At 46.0% G+C, this 19,057-nt stretch overlaps 1 protein-coding gene across 5 annotated transcripts in view; it reads left to right on the top strand.

Annotated features, from left to right (window-relative positions):
- The window catches only part of TEX14 (testis expressed 14, intercellular bridge forming factor), a 639,745-nt gene that overhangs the window by 602,769 nt on the left and 17,919 nt on the right, over nt 1-19,057 (top strand). For 3 of the 5 annotated variants that reach the window (XM_040336821.1, XM_040336817.1, XM_040336816.1), the window contains one exon: nt 7,497-7,553. The exons of 1 other annotated variant lie outside the window; for it this stretch is intronic. In XM_040336821.1, the coding sequence (XP_040192755.1) occupies nt 7,497-7,553 (57 nt within the window). The remainder of the gene's footprint in view (nt 1-7,496; nt 7,554-19,057) is intronic. One more of the 5 variants, XM_040336819.1, reaches the window with a different exon arrangement.

Below are 19,057 nucleotides of genomic sequence, written 5' to 3'. Positions count from 1 at the left end.
CAAGAAACTTACTGAAAGAATCTTAACCAGGGGGAAAAAAATGATATTTCTCTTATCGTCCATGGACGGACACAGCTCCTTAAGTCTTGACAAGTGGGTTATGTTCCTGTTTACAGGAGAGGACTAGGCAGAAACATGTTAAATGGTTAAATAAATGTTAAATTAACAGAGTTGAACAGCCCCGCCCAGGGGGCGGTCCCTCCAGACATAACCCTCCTCACTGCAGCATGCAGCCTCAGTTTCGTTCTGCCTAGCAAAGGAGAAGGCTCCCTTTGGGCCCAGCGCCCTGAGGAGAAATTTTATTTTATTCTATCTTCTTTTATTTTATTTTCACTTTTTCTTGAAGAATCTTCTTTCAACTGTCGGCTGAGTGACAGGCTGGATATTATAGATCCTTGTAGTCTACTCAGTCCGACCAGCAAGTGTGGACACACCTATGCAAAGAGGCTTGGTCTGCCACGCCATACCTCATGACTCCTGAGGTGGCCGTGAGCTTTGCTCCGAGGTCCACATATGACTGGGCTGTGGTGTTGCCTCACTCACAGTGGACCGGGCCGACAGCTACCTCCATTGCGGTTGTAGGTCTGTCAGGAATGCGTCAGCGAGTCCTCGCTCGGACGGGTAAGTACAGTCCCTCCTACTTCGGTGGGTTGGTACGGCTGGGCATTCCTGGGTGGTGCCCTGACAGTGGAGGAGCACTCCTCCCTTCCCTGCTCCTTTCCCTTGCTGCATTGCTAAGGCACACTGTCCGGGGGGGGCTTTCCTGAGAGGGCTGTGTTATCTGGCACCTTTTACTGTCTGATACAGGGTTTTTCCTGTGGGGGTTTTCACTGTAAAGGCTCTTGGAGGCTTTCCCTGTTTAAAAGGTGGCGTTTGGCCGACGCTGGCACCATTTTTTGGGAGGTTTTCAATTACATTGAAAACTCCCATTGGCGGCCATTTTGTCGTAGCCGCGCCATGTGCAGCGGGCGGCCATCTTTGTGCAGTTCTGTCCCCTAGTGCTGTATCTACGGCGCACACAGGTCCCTGCAGACGCCGCAGTTCCTTCATGGTTTATTTCCTCTCCACACGCTGTGTGATGAGAGCGGTCGGCAGCGCTGGGCAGTCTTCTCCTGAGGTGAGTCCCCTGGCTAACAGACTTATATTGGGATACGTTTTTAACTCCCCGGGTCAGCGCAGCAAGTGGGTAAGATGCCCTGTATAGGGCCCTGGGAGCGTCAGTTTTTATGTTAAGACAGGTATTACATACACATGTAAATGTCTTTTATATTTGGAGTCAGTATCTGGTCCTTCCCTTACATGCTCAGCGGCAGGTGTTAGCACCTGGGATCTCCACAGAGACTTCTTTGTTAGCCCTGGACACTTTTGGGCCAGGCTGGGGGTGGAATGCGGACGGGCGGGGGTTAAAAGAGTGCCCCCTCCCTCTGTTATCCCCTGGGGAATGCTCCGTATTATTGAATTTGTGACCATATGTGTGTTTTATCTTTTTGTCTATGGTTTATATGACTCTTTTTTTGTGTGTCACCTTTTAAAGTCCCACCCTCAGGGGGGTACTTTTGTTTTTTCTGCTATGGAGCCATGGACCAGGTACCTGGGTAAAAAAAAAAAAAAAAAAGCAGGATAAGGCATTAATGGGTGCGCTTCTCACTGCTGTAAGGGACTCTCTTAAGCTGTATAGTGCAGCTGTGTTTCCGCCGAGGGCTCGGTCTTTTTTTGGATCACAAATCAGACCGCTCTGTGTAGGTTCTCTCCTTCTTGCCCTTCTTTGATAATTTCTAAGATGCGGAATGAGAAAAGCCGCTGAGGTAGTCCCTCACCGCCTGGCGGTTCAGTGCCCTTTTGAGGAGAGCCCTTTCAGGGGATCCTCCGGGTGTCATGTATAGCTGACCACTCTCCCTATTACGGGAGTCCCCGCTTGTATGGATCTGGCTGTTAGAAGATCCGAGGTACTGGCCCTTGTCATGTTTACCATGCTGGGGTCCGTCTTGCGGCCTATTGTGGCTACTACTCTGGAGTCTCAGTCAATTTCTGAGTGAGCATTTTGCACCAGACAGTGGAGGAGCACCGTCTCTGTACCAAGGATCTTAGGCTAGCGGACCCGTTGGTCCAGGGCCTCATATAGGTCTGTGATGCTTCTTTGAATGCTGTGCCCTTGTTATCCAGGGCTTCTGTTTCAGAGATGGTACGCGGTGGTGTAGTGGTTAATTCCATTACTTGTCAGCAACAGTCATTGGTCCGAATTCCGGACACTGACACCAATCTAGCTGGAGCTTACTTTGTCGCTCTCTGTGTCTGCGTGGGTTTCCTCCGGGTACTCCGGTTTCCTCCCACCCTCCAAAGACGTGTGCATACACTTCCATAATATACATGCAAACTTTGTGTATGTATTAGTACGGGGGCCGACAAGGGCTCAACTGGGGGACTAAATTGTCCCTGGGTGCGTAAACGCTATATGCAGTCGTCTTCCCCTGGAGAAATTGCAGACTCTTCAGTCTGCATTGAGGGTATTAGCATCACGCTATCGGTCTTCTATCCGGGTGCATGCTGGTCCGGGACCTGAGGGTAGCCTTCTTCGAGGCGGTACTGTATGCCCAGTTCCACACTTGGGCTTTCCAGGAAATACGGTCCAGGTGGTAAGAAATTTCTTGTCTCTGTAATCGCCAGATTCAGGTGCGCCACCTAGTCGGAGTCTTCTGAGTTGGGACGGAGATCCCCGGATCTTAGGCCCGGGAAGTTGTTCCATCCTTCCAGTGGTCGTTGTTTTACGACAGACGCAGGCCTCACGGATTGTGGGAACCCCTGGGGGGGTCCAGTCGGCCCAGAGTCGCTGGATTTGCATGGACCTACGGCCACAACTTCCTGAATGTGCCTTCTCTCTTCTGATCTTGGTGGCTACCTAGGGTCGGGCCTGGTTAGTACCTAGGTGGGAGGCCGCCTGGGTGCTGGGGACCCTGTCTACCGTTCTTTGTCCCACTATTTGGTTGATCAGGCTTTGATTCTCCTTGTGTTCGAGGCGGTTGCAAGGTACTAGCCAACAACGCCACGACCGTGGCTTCGGTCTACCATGGGTATGCCAGCAGGCGGGATACTAGAGTCACCTGATGCTGGACCAGGGTGACTGGTTTTCTGTGCCCGGGGGTGTTTCGGCTCCCTTGCAGGAAGTGAGTCTCACAGGGCAGGCGAGATTATGGCTCAGCGTAGACTGCCTGCCCTGCAGGCAGTTGCCTCTGGGTTCAAGCCCAGGAAGATCTGTGTCGTTACGTGGCCCGGGCTCGCCTTGGTTTTTTTTCCACTCGTGGATCTCCTGGCCGCTCGTCTCCACCGCAAGGGTGTCGAAGTAGTGACCAGGTCTAGTGCTCTGGTACTGACGCGTAAGTTGCGCTGGTGACCCTGTGGGGGTCTGTATCAGCGGCCTTATACCCTTCCTCCATTTGTGTTGCTTCCTCAGGTGCTCCATAGAGTGGAGGCTGAGGGGATCCCGATGTTCCTAATCACTCCAGATTGACATTGGCGTTATTGGTACGCCGTTTTTGGGCGCTTCATAACGGAGGTACCCTGGCCGTCGCCAGAGCGAGAGGTCCTTCTGTCTCGAGGTTCCATACTTCCTTCTGTTGTACAGTCACTAACTTACTCAATATGGCTATTGGTAGCCAGACTTTAAGATACCGGGGTCTGTCTGACTCGGTCATCTCAACCATGTTGAGGGCATGGTAGTCTTCTTCCAGGAGAATCTACAGTCACACCTGGCAGACCTACATCTCTTGGTGTGAAGAGATGAAGTGACTTCCACGGACGTATTCGATGGCCAGGGTCCTGCTGTTTTTTTTTTTTTACAGCTTGTTGTGGATCTCAAATTACTTTTAAGCACCGTTTGGGGGCAGAGTTCAGCCTTGGCTGTGTTCTTTCAGTGGCCCTTTGGGGCCCGTTCCCTGGTGGGTACCTCTTTGTGCAGGGGGTTTGTCATATTCTTTCCCCTCTTGGCCCATCTCTTCCCCAATGAGTTTTGACTCTGGTGCTCTTGGTTCCTCAGGAGCTTTCCCTTTGGAAACTTCAGAGAGATTTTCTCTTAACACTATCTCGGAAGGTGGCCCTTTTCTTCCGTTAGAGGGGTCTCTGAGCTGGTGGGCTTGTCTTGCAAGCCGCCATGCTTGATACTCCATAAGGATTAGGTGGTGGTGCGCCCGCGACCTTCCCTTCTTCCGAAGGTGATCTCGGACTTTCGCCTGAATAGGGGCATTGTTCCGTCCATTCTTTTTGCCCTCGGCAGGCGCATCCTACGGAGGTTGCTTTTCATACTTCAGGCGTGGTACGCGCTTTGCGGGTGTATCTACCTGCTACGGCTCCGTTTTGGAGATCTGACCCTCTTTTGTGTCAGTGTCTGGTCCACAGAGGGCCTGGCGGTCTCGTCGACCACCCTGTCTTGGTGGATCTGACAGACCGTCATACAGGCCTATGCTCTTAGGGGGCGGGCCCCCCTTTTTCCGGTCGTGGCACTTTCGACCAGGGCACCTGGTGCTTCCTGGTTTTTTTTCCGACTTCATACGTTGGTGTCACAGGTGTGCAGGGCGCCAACTTAGTCGTCCGTTCATGTTTTTGTTTTTCAAAATTTCCTGGTTGCTGTGAGTGCATCATATGATGCTTTCGCCCGCTAGCGTTTGCAGGCGGCCGTTTGAGGTTGCATCTCCTCCGTTTGAGGAGCTCTGCTTGTTTTGGGGTGAAGTTAAAATTGGTTTTACTGATATATTTCCCACCCCTCGTTTTGACACTGCTTGGGGACGTCCCACTTGTCAAGACTTAAGGAGCTGTGTCCGTCCATGGACGATAAGAGAAAATAGGATTTTTTGTACTCACCGTAAAATCCTTTTCTCTGACGTCCATGGACGGACACAGCTCCCACCCCTCCTTTTTAGGTTTGTACTGCTTGTTACGAACTGAGGCTGCATGCTGCAGTGAGGAGGGTTATGTCTGGAGGGACCGCCCCCTGGGTGGGGCTGTTCAACTCTGTTAATTTAACATGTATTTAACCATTTAACATGTTTCTGCCTAGTCCTCTCCTGTAAACAGGAACATAACCCACTTGTCAAGACTTAAGGAGCTGTGTCCGTCCATGGACGTCAGAGAAAAGGATTTTACGGTGAGTACAAAAAATCCTATTATTTTAGAATTTTATAACATAAACTTGATATTTTTGGAAGACTAAAAGACAAAGTATCAAAACCCTTGTCAATCCATATGTATGAATATCCAAAACAAAATATCATATTATCTAAAAGGAGGCTATAATCTCATTATATTTTTGGTTTGTTTTGTTTATTGTCCATATTGTTTGAAATGTGTGTGTTTTATAATGTAGCCATACACAAGTAGTAGTTTAACTATTTCTGGAATGCCCCACGTACATATACTGCAACAGGGCGGACTCACGCTCGGGGGCGGGCGCCCCCGTTGTCACCGCGGCAATCGGATTCCGTTCAGAACCGATCACTCATCAGGTCCAGGCCAATGATTTGTGGCCTGGACCTGCTGATCGGTTCTGACCAATGGAAAAACTTCCTATGCCTGTGTAATCTAAGCACAGGCACAGAAAGTGATGCAATTTCCCCTCCTGGAGCCCTTTCGGTTCCAGCGTGCAGGGAGAGAGCATCTCACTGTGAGAACTACACTAACACCAGTACACAGAGGCACATATTTTTCACCCCCTGACCGCCCCCCCAAAAGCAGCAGAATGTAACTGCGATAGTTGGCGAGGAGATGGTGAGGAGTAAAATCAACAATTTATGCCCTTATAAATCCTGAAGGCAGTGATTGGTTTTCGGTGGTCCTGTACGCGGCTAGGCTCCCAAAAAAGTCTCACATATGTGTGCAAGTGTACTTCGAAGCATTGATGCTGTTTTAAAGGCAAAGGGTCACACCAAATATTGACTTTATTTGGATTTATCTTCAGTTCATTTATATTCCATTTTGTTATTTGATAAAAAACAAACTACAAGCACTTCTATTTTTTAAATAATTAATTATTTTGCACAGTAGTGTATAAGCAATATATTTTTAACCAGAGGGAAGGAACACTTCAGTCTATTTTTAAAATTCATGGAATATAGAGATTACTTTCAGTATCAATGGAGCCACTAAACCAATCTAGAGAACTAGAAGATAGAATCTTTGTTTCTAGATCTGAAAGAAAAACTATCCAAGGATCTTACTGAAATTAAGGAGCCAAGAGCAACATCTCAGGCAGGAAGTAGGGTCATGTGACTCCAGCGCAAAAAAATGGCATGTTTTAGTTTTTATTTGATATGGATAATGTATACCTTTATCATAGTACATGCTCAATTTCAATGTGTTTCGCTGCAGCTTTCTGACTCAATTTTCTTTAGTTTCTTCTGGTACATGGATTATCCTGTCTCCTGGTGGCCATTTCACTTTTGGTCATATGTTGCTGCAGTATTTATTGTAATTTTTGTTTTGCCATCTCCTTCCCCTTTTTCACTTTTCTTGAATGTTTATTAACATCACACACTTATAGGGACACTAAAGGTTCAGATTTTTTTTTTTAAATAACAAACATGTCATACTTACCTCAACTGTGCAGTTTATTTTGCATAGAGTGGCCCCGAACGTCCACATCTGGGGTCCCACAGCCGCTGTCTTGGCTCCTCCCCGTAAGAGCTAACCCCCTCTGGGAAGCTCTTTCCCAAGGGGTTACCTTGCGGGCTTGCTCCCGTGTTATACACTCTGCGTGCATAGCCGCCAAGTGTATGACTCGGCCCCGGTGTTCGCGTCACTGGATTTGATTGACAGCAGCGGGAGCCAATGGCTGCGCTGCTATCAATCTATCTAATTAGGAGCCAATCAGCCATTGAGAGAACGACGCAGGATCATAGCCACGGAGATTCAGGACTCGGGTAAGTAAAATGGGGGCTCGGGGGGGGCCGGAGAGTGTTTTTTAACCCTAATGCATAGGATGCATTAAGGTGAAAAAACATGAATCTTTACAACCCATTTAATACAATGATCCTTTATCTACACGTTAGGTGGAAACTCATTGTTACTGTTTGTGGTATTCATATTTTTTTTTGTGTTTTTTTTATTTATTTTTTTGTGTTGCTTTTTGACCTTACTTCAACCTGCACTTTGTGATGCCACTTAATAGATGTTTTGGGAGTGGGATTTAGGATTACATACTGTATGTTTGCACATTAATTTGGCTCATTGCCTTGACAAAAAGATGGACTTGCAATCATGTTGGACATAATAAGATACCTCTTGTTTGAACATATACCCCTGTCAAGAACAATTACACCTCCATTACTTTTTTAAATCTTAAAACTTTTCCCCCAACAATAACAGTTTAGTGCAGGAGTTCTTGCTCTTTCATATGTCCTTTTTTTTACCTTTCCCGTAATTATTTTCTATTAAATATTCAAAATTTGTTGCATTTACTCTGTGCTGGATTCTTGTTATAATTATAAAATGTATAATATATATGCACTCAGTTTGTATTGTAGGTTCTTTGGAAAATTCAGAAGGCAATAATTTACTAAGTAAAACAGGTGAGCTAAAAATATTTATCAACGCACGACTAGGAGACTAACGCTGCGTATCTGAGGAAAAAAAAAACGGAATTTTTTCATCGGATATTCTGACCGTGTGTGTGCCCCATCTGACATTTTCTGTCAGAGTTTAGAAAGAAAACATGTTCTCTTTTTTTCGGAAATTCCGTTCATCTGTAGGGAACGATGGAGGAAAAAAAACAAGCATGCTCAGAATCAAGTCGACACATGCTTGTTTCATTTTTCTCGGCTCGTGGTAGTGTTGTATATCACCGCGTTCTTGACGGTCGGAATTTGGTGTGACAGTGTGTATGCAAGATAGCTTGAACAGAATTTCATCAGAAAAATCTGTCTAAATCTATCCCGATGGAAAATCAGATCGTGTGTACAGGGCGTTAGACTTTGTAGCGTATACCTTTTGAAAAGCTTGATTTTCATGTTCCAAAAGACATTAGGTTTGATTTTCTAAAGGCAAATAGACTGTGCAAGTGCAGTTGCACACATTTTTGCTTGCCCATGAATGATTTGATGATGGAAGTGAATAGAGCATCCCCTCATTTACTAAGTTCTGGAGCAAATGCCCTTGCAACTGTACTTTACAAACTGCGCAGTCTATTTGCCTTTAACAAATCAACCCCAGAAAGCTTAGCAGAAGTGAGTACATCTTTCTAACATATAGCTGAATTGAAGGTTGCATTTGAGAGGGTCGAGGTTGATCTTCCAAGAAGAATTTACTAGAGTACACTTTGAAAGTACTGGTACCGGTGTCAAAATAAGCAATTATACTGTAATGTTTGGCTGTAGCTATCTTTACTTGTAGTACTGACTCACTTTTTTAGCAAATGATAGACATGAAGTGGGGGTCCAAAGATATGACTGGTGAAAAATCCTTATCTAAACATGCACAACTCTTTTGCTTTATATACCAAGCAGGCAATTCAGAAATAATTGCATAAGTATTTATGTATGGAAATTCATTTAACATTTTTTCCCCTCAAAGATAGGCCAGCCAGAGGGCTTCAATTGGTTTTTCAGTGTTTTCACAGACATATACGCCGATCAGTCATAACTCTATAACCACCCACCTAATATTGGGAAGGTCCCCCTTTCCTGCTAAAACAGCTTTGACCTGTCGAGGCATGGACGCCACTAGACCTCTGAAGGTATGCTGTTATATCTGGCACCAAGCTATCTGTATCAGATCTTTTAACTCTTATTAGTTGCAAGGTGGGGCCTCCATGGATTGGACTTGTTTTTACAGCACATTCCACAGTTGCTCAGTTGTACTGAGATATGGAGAATTTGGAGGCCAAGTCAACACCTCAAACTCGTTGTGTTCCTCAAACTATTCTTGAACCATTTTGCAGTGTGACAGTGTGTGTTATCCTGCTAAAATAGGCCACTGCCATCAGGGAATACTGTTTCCATGTACTTGGTCGGCAACAATGTTTAGGTAGGTGGTATATGTCAAGTAACATCCACATGAATGGCAGGATCCAAAGTTTCCCAGCAGAACATTGCCCAAGGCATCACCTAGCCATCCACATGATGTAAAAAAAACATGATTCATCAGACCAGGCCACCTTTTTGCATTGCTCCATGGTCCAGGTATGATTATCATGTGCCCATTGGCTGTGGGCACAGGTCAGCATGGGTAATAGCTGTGGGGGATGAGCCGATGGAGGAAGTAAAACTATTAGTTAGAAGAAGGATAGGCTTCTTTAAAGAGAAGTGTTTTCAGGGATCGTCTAAAGATGGATAAATTAGGGGACAGATTGGGGTAGGGAGTTCCAAAGGATGGAAGCTCTGGAGAAATCCTGGAGGCGAGCATGAGAGGAGGTGGCTAGGGAGCTAGAGAGCAGGAGGTATTGGGAGGACCGAAGAGAGTGGCTTGGTTGGTATTTTGAGACTAGGTTAGTGATGTAGCTGGGGGCAGAGTTATGGATGGCTTTGTAAATTATTGTTAGTACTTTGAATTTTGGCAGAAATTGGCAGAGAGGGGTGAAGGACACTGAATGGTTGGTAAGGTGGATGAGTCTTGCAGCAGCATTCATTATGGACTGAAGGGTGGTGATAGTCTATGTAAAGGTAATCCAATGAGGAGGGAGTTGCAGTAGTCGAGGCGATAGATAACCAGGGTGTGAATCAGCTTGGTGGTGTCATTAGTTAAAAAGTGGCGTATTCTAGAAATGTTGCAGAGGCTAAGGCAGCATGGTTTGGACAAGGATTGGATGTGGGCCTGAAAGGGCAGATCAGGGTCTAAAGTTACCCCTAGGACCCTGGCATGTGGGGATGGACTGATGTGCCATTGATCTTGACATAGAAGTCAGGGGAAGGGGCATGTGGGGTAGGAAATATTAAGAGCTCTGTTTTAGATAGATTCAGTTTGAGGAAGTGTTGTGACATCCAAGCTGGTAGTAAATAGTCTGTTAGTAAATCAGTGATGCATGAGGGGACTGATGGGGTTGAGGGGCAGAGAGATAGATTTGCATATAAATGGTAGCAGAAGCCATGGGAGGCTATCAGCTGACCCAGGGAGGACATGTAGATCGAGATTTGTAGGGGTCCAAGGACAGAACCTAGGAGGGACCCAAACAGTGAAAGGAGGAAGTGGAGTTGTAAGTGACACTGAAGGTGCAGTGAGATAGGTAAGATTCGAACCAATGGAGAGCGCAGCCATGGAGACCAAGCAAATTTCTTTTTTGAGGGGAAGGGGGTGGTCCACTGTATCAAAGGCTGCAGAAAGGTCCAAGAGTAAGGCCCCATACACACCATTAGATTTTCTGCAGATTTTTGTTTTCAGATTTACCAAAACCATATAATATGAGGTCAAACCTTAAGAGTTTCAATTTGTATGCAATCAGGCAGGCCCTTGCACTACATGGTTTTAGTAAATCTGTAGACAAAAATCTGCAGGAAATCTAGTGTATATGGGACTTTAGAGTACGGAAAATTGACCGTAGGTTTTGGCTGTTTGTAAGTCGTTTGTGAGTTTTAGAAGGGTAGTTTCTGTGAAGTGCTGTAGGCGAAATCTAGACTGAAGGGGAGCAAGAAGGTTATTCTCAATGAGGTGGTCGCTCATTCGTTGAAGACTAAGGGGCAGATTCACGTACGATCGTGTATCTTTGCGGCGGCATAACGTATCCGATTTACGTTACGCCTCTGCAACTTAGACAGGCAAGTGCTGTATTCTCAAAGCACTTGCGGCGGCGTAGCTTAAACCGGCCGGCGTAAGCCCGCCTAATACAAATTTGGATCAGGGGGGCGTGTTTTATGTAAATGTACTGTGACCCAACGTGTGACGTTTTTCCCGAACGGCGCATGCGCCGTCCGTGTAATTTCCCAGTGTGCACTGCTCCAAAGTACGCCGCAAGGACGTCATTGGTTTCGACGTGAACGTAAATGACGTCCAGCCCCATTCACGGACGACTTACGCAAACGACGTAACTTTTTCAAATTTTGACGTGGGAACGACGGCCATACTTAACATTGGTACGCCGCACTTACGCCACGATATAGCAGGGGTAACTATACGCCGGGAAAAGCCGAACGTAAACGGCGTAACTTTACTGCATCGGCCGGGTGTACGTTTGTGAATTTGCATATCTAGCTGATTTACATATTTCAACGCGTAAATCAGCGTACCCGCCCCTAGCGGCCAGCGTAAATTTGCAGTTACGATCCGTCGGCGTAAGAGACTTACGCCTGTCGGATCTAATAGATATCTATGCGTAACTGATTCTAAGAATCGGGTGCATAGATACGACGGCACAACGCAGAGATACGATGGCGTATCTGGAGATACGCCGTCGTATCTCCACTGAGAATCTGGCCCTAAACGTTCAAGGAGTTTGGAGGCAAAAGGGAATAATGAGATGGGTCTTAGGTTGTTTGGGTTTGGTGGGGTCCAGTGAGGCCTTTTTTGTTATGGGCGTGACTAGCGCATATTTTAGAGTGTTGGGGAAGAGCCAGAGGGTGACCATAGTATTTAAGAGGGAACAGGGGGCAGAAGGTTAGGTGGGTGTTTAGAAAAAGTTTAGTGACGTCCTCTATTGTAGTTGTGTTAAAAGAGGGAAGTATTGATTGTGCAGGAGGACAAGGAGTGTAAAGTGAGGGAGATATCTGTAGAGGAGTGGAGATCTCAAGACGAATTGTCTCAATCTTATTTTTGATGTGATTGTCAGTGTTAATCCATTAATCAGCGTAATTCACTTAAAGTGGTTCTAAAGGCAGAATGTTTTTTTACCTTAATGCATTTTATGCATTAAGATAAAAAAAAAACTTCTGTGTACAGCAGTTTCCCCCAGCCTTATACTTACCTGAGGCCCATCTCGATTCAGCCACGTGCACGAGAGCCTCAGCTCTCTTGGGACTCTCCCTCATTGGCTGAGATGGCAGACTACGGCATTGGCATTGGCTCCTGCTGCTGTCAAAGTCACTAAGCCAATGAGGAGAGAGAGGGGGTGGTGCCAAGCCACGGTTCTGTGTTTGAATGGATTGCACAGAGCAGGTAAGTATGACCTGTTTGTTTAAAAAAACATAGCTTTTAATATCACTTTAAAGCGGTGGTACACCGCCCAAAAAAATTGGGCCCCCTGCAGGTTTATTTCATAATGTGCCAGTCTTTCCTTTCAAACAGAGCCCAGTGCACCAGCACTTGAATCTTCACCCAGTCTTCCCTTTCAAATGGCTGGGGCCATGATGATGTCACCGCGGCACGCTGCTCTGCATTCCCCCGCACACTGTGGGCCCTGAATGCAGAGCATCACTGCGCAGGTGATGTCATCGGCTATTGCGGATGTAAATATTTCCTAAACGATGCATGATTAGAAGATATTCATTGTACCTACAGGTACACCTGATTGTAAGCTTACCTGTGGGTACAAGTTAAGACTTTACTACAACTTTAACCTGCCGTGGGCATAAATTTATGGCTTATTGATGTAGACATTTAGATCTCTTTCCCACTCCTAGCTCTAAAAATAGTGCCTGTAAAGCACCTGAAAAATGCCTCCCCTGCAACCCCTTTGTGAAAGCTCCAGTGCTTTCACACTGGAGCGGTGCGTTTGCAGAACAGGAAAAAAAGTCCTGCAAGCAGCATCTTTTGGGTGGTGCGGGTGCGCTCCTAAACCACCCTGCCCATTGAAATCAATGGCAGCGCTGCCAAAGCACCTGTAAAGCGCTTCAGCAGAGGCGCTTTTCGGGGACTTTTACCACTTCTGGGGAGTTAAAAGCGCCCTGCTAGCGATGGCAAAGCGCCAGTTAAACAGCGGTAAAGTGCTGCTAAAACTAGCAGCGCTTTACTGCTGATGCCCCATAGCGAAAGTAGTCTTAAACATTTCCTGATCTGATCTTTACCAACTGGAGCATGTACAGTGGGTGACCGCGATATTGTGTCAATCTCGCTCCCGAGGCGAGATTGGCCACCTACAAACCCCATCGCGGGAGCCAGCACCGAGCCGGCTTGCCGCGATGGGGAAAAAGCCGTCATAGAAGCGACGGGGATTCCCACCAATTCTAGCCGCGACGTTTGGTATGATTCATGAGGGGGAACTCCATGCCAAATTTTAAATAAAAAAACGGTATGGGTTTCCCCCCAGGGGCATACCAGGCCCTTAGGTCTGATATGGATTGCAAGGAGACCCCCCCTACGCCGAAAAAACGGCGTGGGGGTCCCCCCACAATCCATACCAGAGCCGTATCCAAGCACGCTGCCTGGCCGGTCAGGAAAGGAGTGGGGACGAGCGAGCGCCTCCCCCCCTCCTGAGCCGTACCAGGCCGCATACCCTCAACATGGGGGGTTGGGTGCTCTGGGGCAGGGGGACGCCCTGCGCCCCCCCCACCCCAGAGCACCCTGTCCCCATGTTGATAAGGACAGGGCCTCTTCCCGACAACCCTGGCCGTTGGTTGTCGGGGTCTGCGGGCAGGAGGCAAAGTTTCAATAAAAATAAACACAACACAGGGTAGGTACCGGAGTATGATGGGACTGTGACATCATAAGAGGCCTATATAAATCGGTGCGAACCCGACATTACAGCAGGAAGAAGCGTTGCGTCAACATCGGAAGAAGAGAAGAAGACGGCAGAGAAGAGCGGGCTTGCGCCGCCGCTAGTAATTGAGCTAACACGAAGATAGCGGCGGCCAGGCCCTGAAGAAGAAGGCACCGGAGAGCGAGCGGGAGAAGAACCGGGGAGCGCCGAGACGACAGCGGAGATGGAAGAAGACCCCCGGAGAGCGGAGAAGACCCCCGGAGAGCGGAAGAGAACCAGACGGCGGTGAAGACCGACACCCCCCCCCATCGAAGAAGGCCCCCCCTTGTAAAAGAGCTAAAGATATTATATTCATTCACCTAGGGTGGGGGGCCGGTATCTGGGGGCCCCCTTATTAAAAGGGGGCTCCCAGATTCCGATAAGCCCCCCGCCCGCAGACCCCGACAACCAACGGCCAGGGTTGTCGGGAAGAGGCCCTGTCCTTATCAACATGGGGACAGGGTGCTCTGGGGTGGGGGGCCGCCTTTCCTGACCGGCTGGGCAGCGTGCTTGGATACAGGTCTGGTATGGATTGTGGGGGAACCCCCATGCCGTTTTTTCGGCGTAGGGGGGGTCTCCTTGCAATCCATATCAGACCTAAGGGCCTGGTATGCCCCTGGGGGGGAACCCATGCCGTTTTTTTATTAAAAATTTGGCGTGGAGTTCCCCCTCATGAATCATACCAAACGCCGCGGCTAGAATTGGTGGGAATCCAAGTCGGATCCCCGTCGCTTCTATGACGCGCTCACTGGAATGTGCTTTTTCTATTCCAGCGAGTGCGAGATGTCGGCACCCTGTCGCCGAGAATCAGCGCGATGTTGTCGTGCTGGAAACACATTCTCGGCAACAGGTACAGTAACAATAATCTTTTGTCTATACATAGGCTTTGAAAACCAACTGCTAAATAGTAACCTTTAAGTAGGTACATGAGCATATAGGTATGTGGCACCTTAGTATGCATCTTCAGACAGTATGTATCCTTGCTGCCTTAGATTGTAACTTGGTTGAAGCAGTCATTGAGAAACACTATATTACCAAAATTTTAAAAGTTGTGGTTGGGCTCTTTCCAGAATAGACACCATGCTCCATAAAGTGTTAAAATAAAGAAAAATGGGCAAACTGAACAGACTTGCGTCTACTCATAATAAGTACGACCTTGTGGAGGTAGTGTGTCTATTGATAGGTGAGCATATTAAACACAGAGGTTTTTGAAAAAATACAAAATTTATTAAATATAAATAAAATGACATAATCATAAAATCATTCTAAACCCTCATTGAATGCTAGTTACAGAGTTGCTAGACGGTATTGATGCTGAACACCAACATGTTTCACATTCTAGCGTCATCAAGGGCGCCGCATCCGTCTATCTTTTCATCTGGTCATATACAAAACAAAATATATGTTGTTAGTATAGATCTACATTAAAGGGTTTTATTTAACATCATTTTGAGTCATTACATTCTTAGTAGTCAATTTTATACATTATGCTCACCTAGTCTGAGGGACTATGAGGAGACTGCATATAACGCCGCGTGAGCACCAAAACAGTACTGATCAGTTCTCTGAGGTCATACACCCGGTGGGAGCCAGACCCATCCGGTTGCTGTGGCGCTGTCGGACCTTGCTAAAAGGTATGGAACGTGTTGGGGTCAGAATCTACAAAGATTCAATCTGATCTTTAATATAGTAATAATATAAAGTTAATCTAACATAAAAAGACTCAAATATATATCATTAGAAATCAAGGTGCCTGCTGTTTTAATGGATATGATCCCACATGGTTATTTCCATATGTATAAATCTAGGGCTGTCAGGCAGATGGAAACATGGAGCCAACAAGCACACAGCTAGACTGGCGCTGAAAAAGTAGTAATAAAAAAAAATATATATAAAAAAGTATTATATTAAGACTATATTAGAAAATGGCCAGATAATATATACTATACTAATAATAATGATAGTGATTTTGCTACTTGATATAGCGCCCCTTGTAAGGGGTGAACTCTATGTGATGCAAACAGCATGTACTTAGTTTAGTGTAAATATAGACGCTAACCACTATAGCATTATTGAGATATTCTGTCATAGTCATTAGCCGCCATTTACCTGATGTAAGCCGAGCGCTGCTGAATGTTCCCAGATGTGCTCCTTTTCCTAGTGCCTGTTTAGTTATGCAGGAACAAAGATTGTCTCTGGACAGCCGCACTCTGAACAAATTGTAGCCTTTTATTAACAGAAGGACAGCACTACAAGTCACAGCAAAATAAAACCTGACTTCTGACGCGTTTCGCACTGAAACTAGTGCTTAGTCTAAGCACTAGTTTCAGTGCAAAACGCGTCAGCAGTCAGGTTTTATTTTATTTTTCTGTGACTTGTAGTGCTGTCCTTCTTTTAATAAAAGGCTACAATTTGTTCACTGTGCAGCTGTCCAGAGACTATCTTTGTTCCTGCTGTGCTAAGTGCATTGCCTGCACCTGAGTTGTCTGCAACAGAGGATATTCATCCGGGTTCCCACCTGGAGCGGCTATTCCCTTTTCGCCTGTTTAGTTATAGCCCACAAGACGCAAAATGTCGCCTGATCGTCGGCATCTTAATATTGCAAAGTCTACCCGGAAGTGAAGGGTCATTGCTGACCCCTGACATCACTTCCGGGCCGGGTGTCCCTGGTCGACGCATGCGCAGAGGGACCAATAGAAGCGGCCACATCGCGCTTGCGTCCCATCCCGCATGGTATATGCGGGTTGGGTTAGAGGAAGACGTTCCCCCCTCCCATCTGAAGGGACAGCCGAACAGCTCCATCTAGCGGTATCTCCTCAGAGTTTCACCAACTGTAAGGGAAAACATACACACGGCGCCATATCGCCCCCTTACTAAGTCAACACAGATAGTATGATACATTAAAAGAAATACTTTGTTCAGCATATATTAAAAACTTTGTTTAAATATCAGTATTAAGTACATGATTTGGCAAATAAACATATAGAAAACCAAAACATTTTGATTTGAGTATACAATAGCTTAGTCTTTATCCATCGTTCAACATATAAGTGACCTCTAGATGGCAACAGAGTGTCACATTGGTTTGAGTGATTACAAATGGCTCGATATTCACATACAGGATACAGACCTATTATTGCATGATAAACCTCCGGTTTTTGATGAATCACACTACAGGAAAGGTTTAAATGATAGGGCCGTGTTGAGCCCTGCTACATAGGTGGCTCTTTGATTGAATATCCACCTTGCCTCTTGCTGGAGGACTTTTTTATCAAAATTGCCTCCTCTTTCCTGTTGTGGAATCCCCTCACTTAAAAAAAAAAACATATTTAGGAGGGGTCATAGCTGTGCTGCAGACCAATATGTTTACATATGGGGGTGTACAATAGTCCCGCATCTAAATAATATAGATGGTCTTGTATGAGCCTGGCAAACAAGCGTTTTGTTTTGCCAATGTAAAATGCGCCACACAAACATGTGGCTAAGTACACAACCCCAATTGTAGTGCAGTCAGCATACGATTTTGACCTATGGTATCAACCCCTAGGTAGAGGGCAACCTGTCACTTCTTTTACCCAGGGACATTGCTCACATTTTCCACATCTAAATGTCCCTTTGCAGCTGCATCTAGGGGATCAGGGGTAAGATGGCTATGAACTACCCTATCTCTGATGGATTGTGGACTTCTATACACAATTTCAGGTTTCTGTGCAACATACTTTGAAATGATCGGATCATCGGCCAAAAAATGCCAGTTACTGGCTATTACATTTCGGAAAGTGTCCTGATTAGAACTAAACGTAGTAATATATTTGGTAGTGGACATCTTTTCCTTCATTTTTGGTTGGAAGATCGTTTCTTACGTTTTGGCCTTAGCTCGTTGGTATGCCTTTTTAAGGACTTTCTTACTATAGCCTCTCAATGATAGTCTGAAAAATAATGCTTTTGCTTCCTGTTCGAAATCCTCGTCCTTGGCACAGTTTCGGCGTAACCTGAGGTACTGCCCAAACGGAATACTTTGCACCAAGGAACGAGGATGGGCACTAGAATAATGCAGGATTGTGTTCTCTGCTGTCTCTTTTCTATATAGGCTACCGTGTATTGTGCCATTTGTGTCAAGAAAAAGTCTCAAATCCAAGAAGGGGATATTTGAAGTGTCTGGTTGTATGGTAAATTTCAAATTAAATGAGTTGTGAGAAATGAATTTCATAAACTCTAGCAACTCATTCGCCGAACCTGTCAAAACGAGTAGGACATCATCAATATACCTTCGCCACAATAGGATGTGGCGGAGGTATACAGTGGCGCCATCGTCTGAAAACAAGGCTCTTTCCCACCCCCCCCAGGTACAGGTTGGCATACGATGGGACACAAGATGTCCCCATCGCAACCCCCTGTACCTGGAGGTAGGTACAGTTGTGTTCAAAATTATTCAACCCCCCAATGCTGTAAAGGGTTTTAGGGAATTTAGTGTACATTTGTAATTGTATTCAGAATGAAATCCTACAAGGACTTCTTAAAGAACCATATGCAACTAAAATGACATCAATCGGTTTTGTAATACAGTAGTAAATATTTATTTTGTGAATTCTTCATTTACACAATTATTCAACCCCTTTAAAGACTACCACTCTGAAGAACAGAGGTTCATTGAAGTGTATTCAATCAGGTATTGAAAACACCTGTGGATGTCAAGGAGCAGTAATAAAGCCCAATAAGCATTAATTAGGCAGCTTTAAAATGACTGTGATACTCGGCTCCTTCTAGACATTTACTGGTGTGGTTACAAACATGGTGAGGTCAAGAAAATGGTCTAGGAAGACAAGAGAAGAGGTGATTACTCTTCACAGGAAGGGCAATGGCTATAAGAAGATTGCAAAGATGTTAAACATACCAAAAGACACCATAGGAAGCATCATTCGCAAATTCAAGGCAAAGGGCACTGTTAAAACGCTACCTGGTCGTGGCAGAAAGAAGATGCGGACTTCGACTGCTGTGCGCTACCTGAAGCGTAGAGTGGAGAAAAGTCCCCGTGTGACTGCTGAGGAACTGAGAAAATATTTGTCAGATGTGGGTACTGAAGTTTCTGCTCAGACAATATGGCGCACACTGCGTAATGAAGGCCTCCATGCCAGAACTCCCAGGCGCACCCCCTTGCTGTCTCTAAAGAATAAGAAGAGTCGACTGCAGTATGCCAAAAGTCATGTGGACAAACCACAGAAGTTTTGGGATTGTGTTCTGTGGACTGATGAAACTGTTTGGGCCCATGGATCAACGCTTTGTTTGGAGGAGGAAGAACAAGGCCTATGATGAAAAGAACACCTTGCCCACTGTGAAGCATGGCGGGGGTTCAATCATGCTTTGGGGCTGTTTTGCTTCTGCAGGTACAGGGAAGCTTCAGCGTGTGCAAGGTACCATGAATTCTCTTCAGTACCAGGAGATATTGGATGACAATGTGATGCAGTCCGTCACAAA

The sequence above is a fragment of the Rana temporaria genome, chromosome 2, assembly GCF_905171775.1.
Source record: "Rana temporaria chromosome 2, aRanTem1.1, whole genome shotgun sequence".
Lineage (NCBI taxonomy): Eukaryota > Metazoa > Chordata > Amphibia > Anura > Ranidae > Rana > Rana temporaria.
This window is presented reverse-complemented; position numbering and strand designations above follow the sequence as displayed.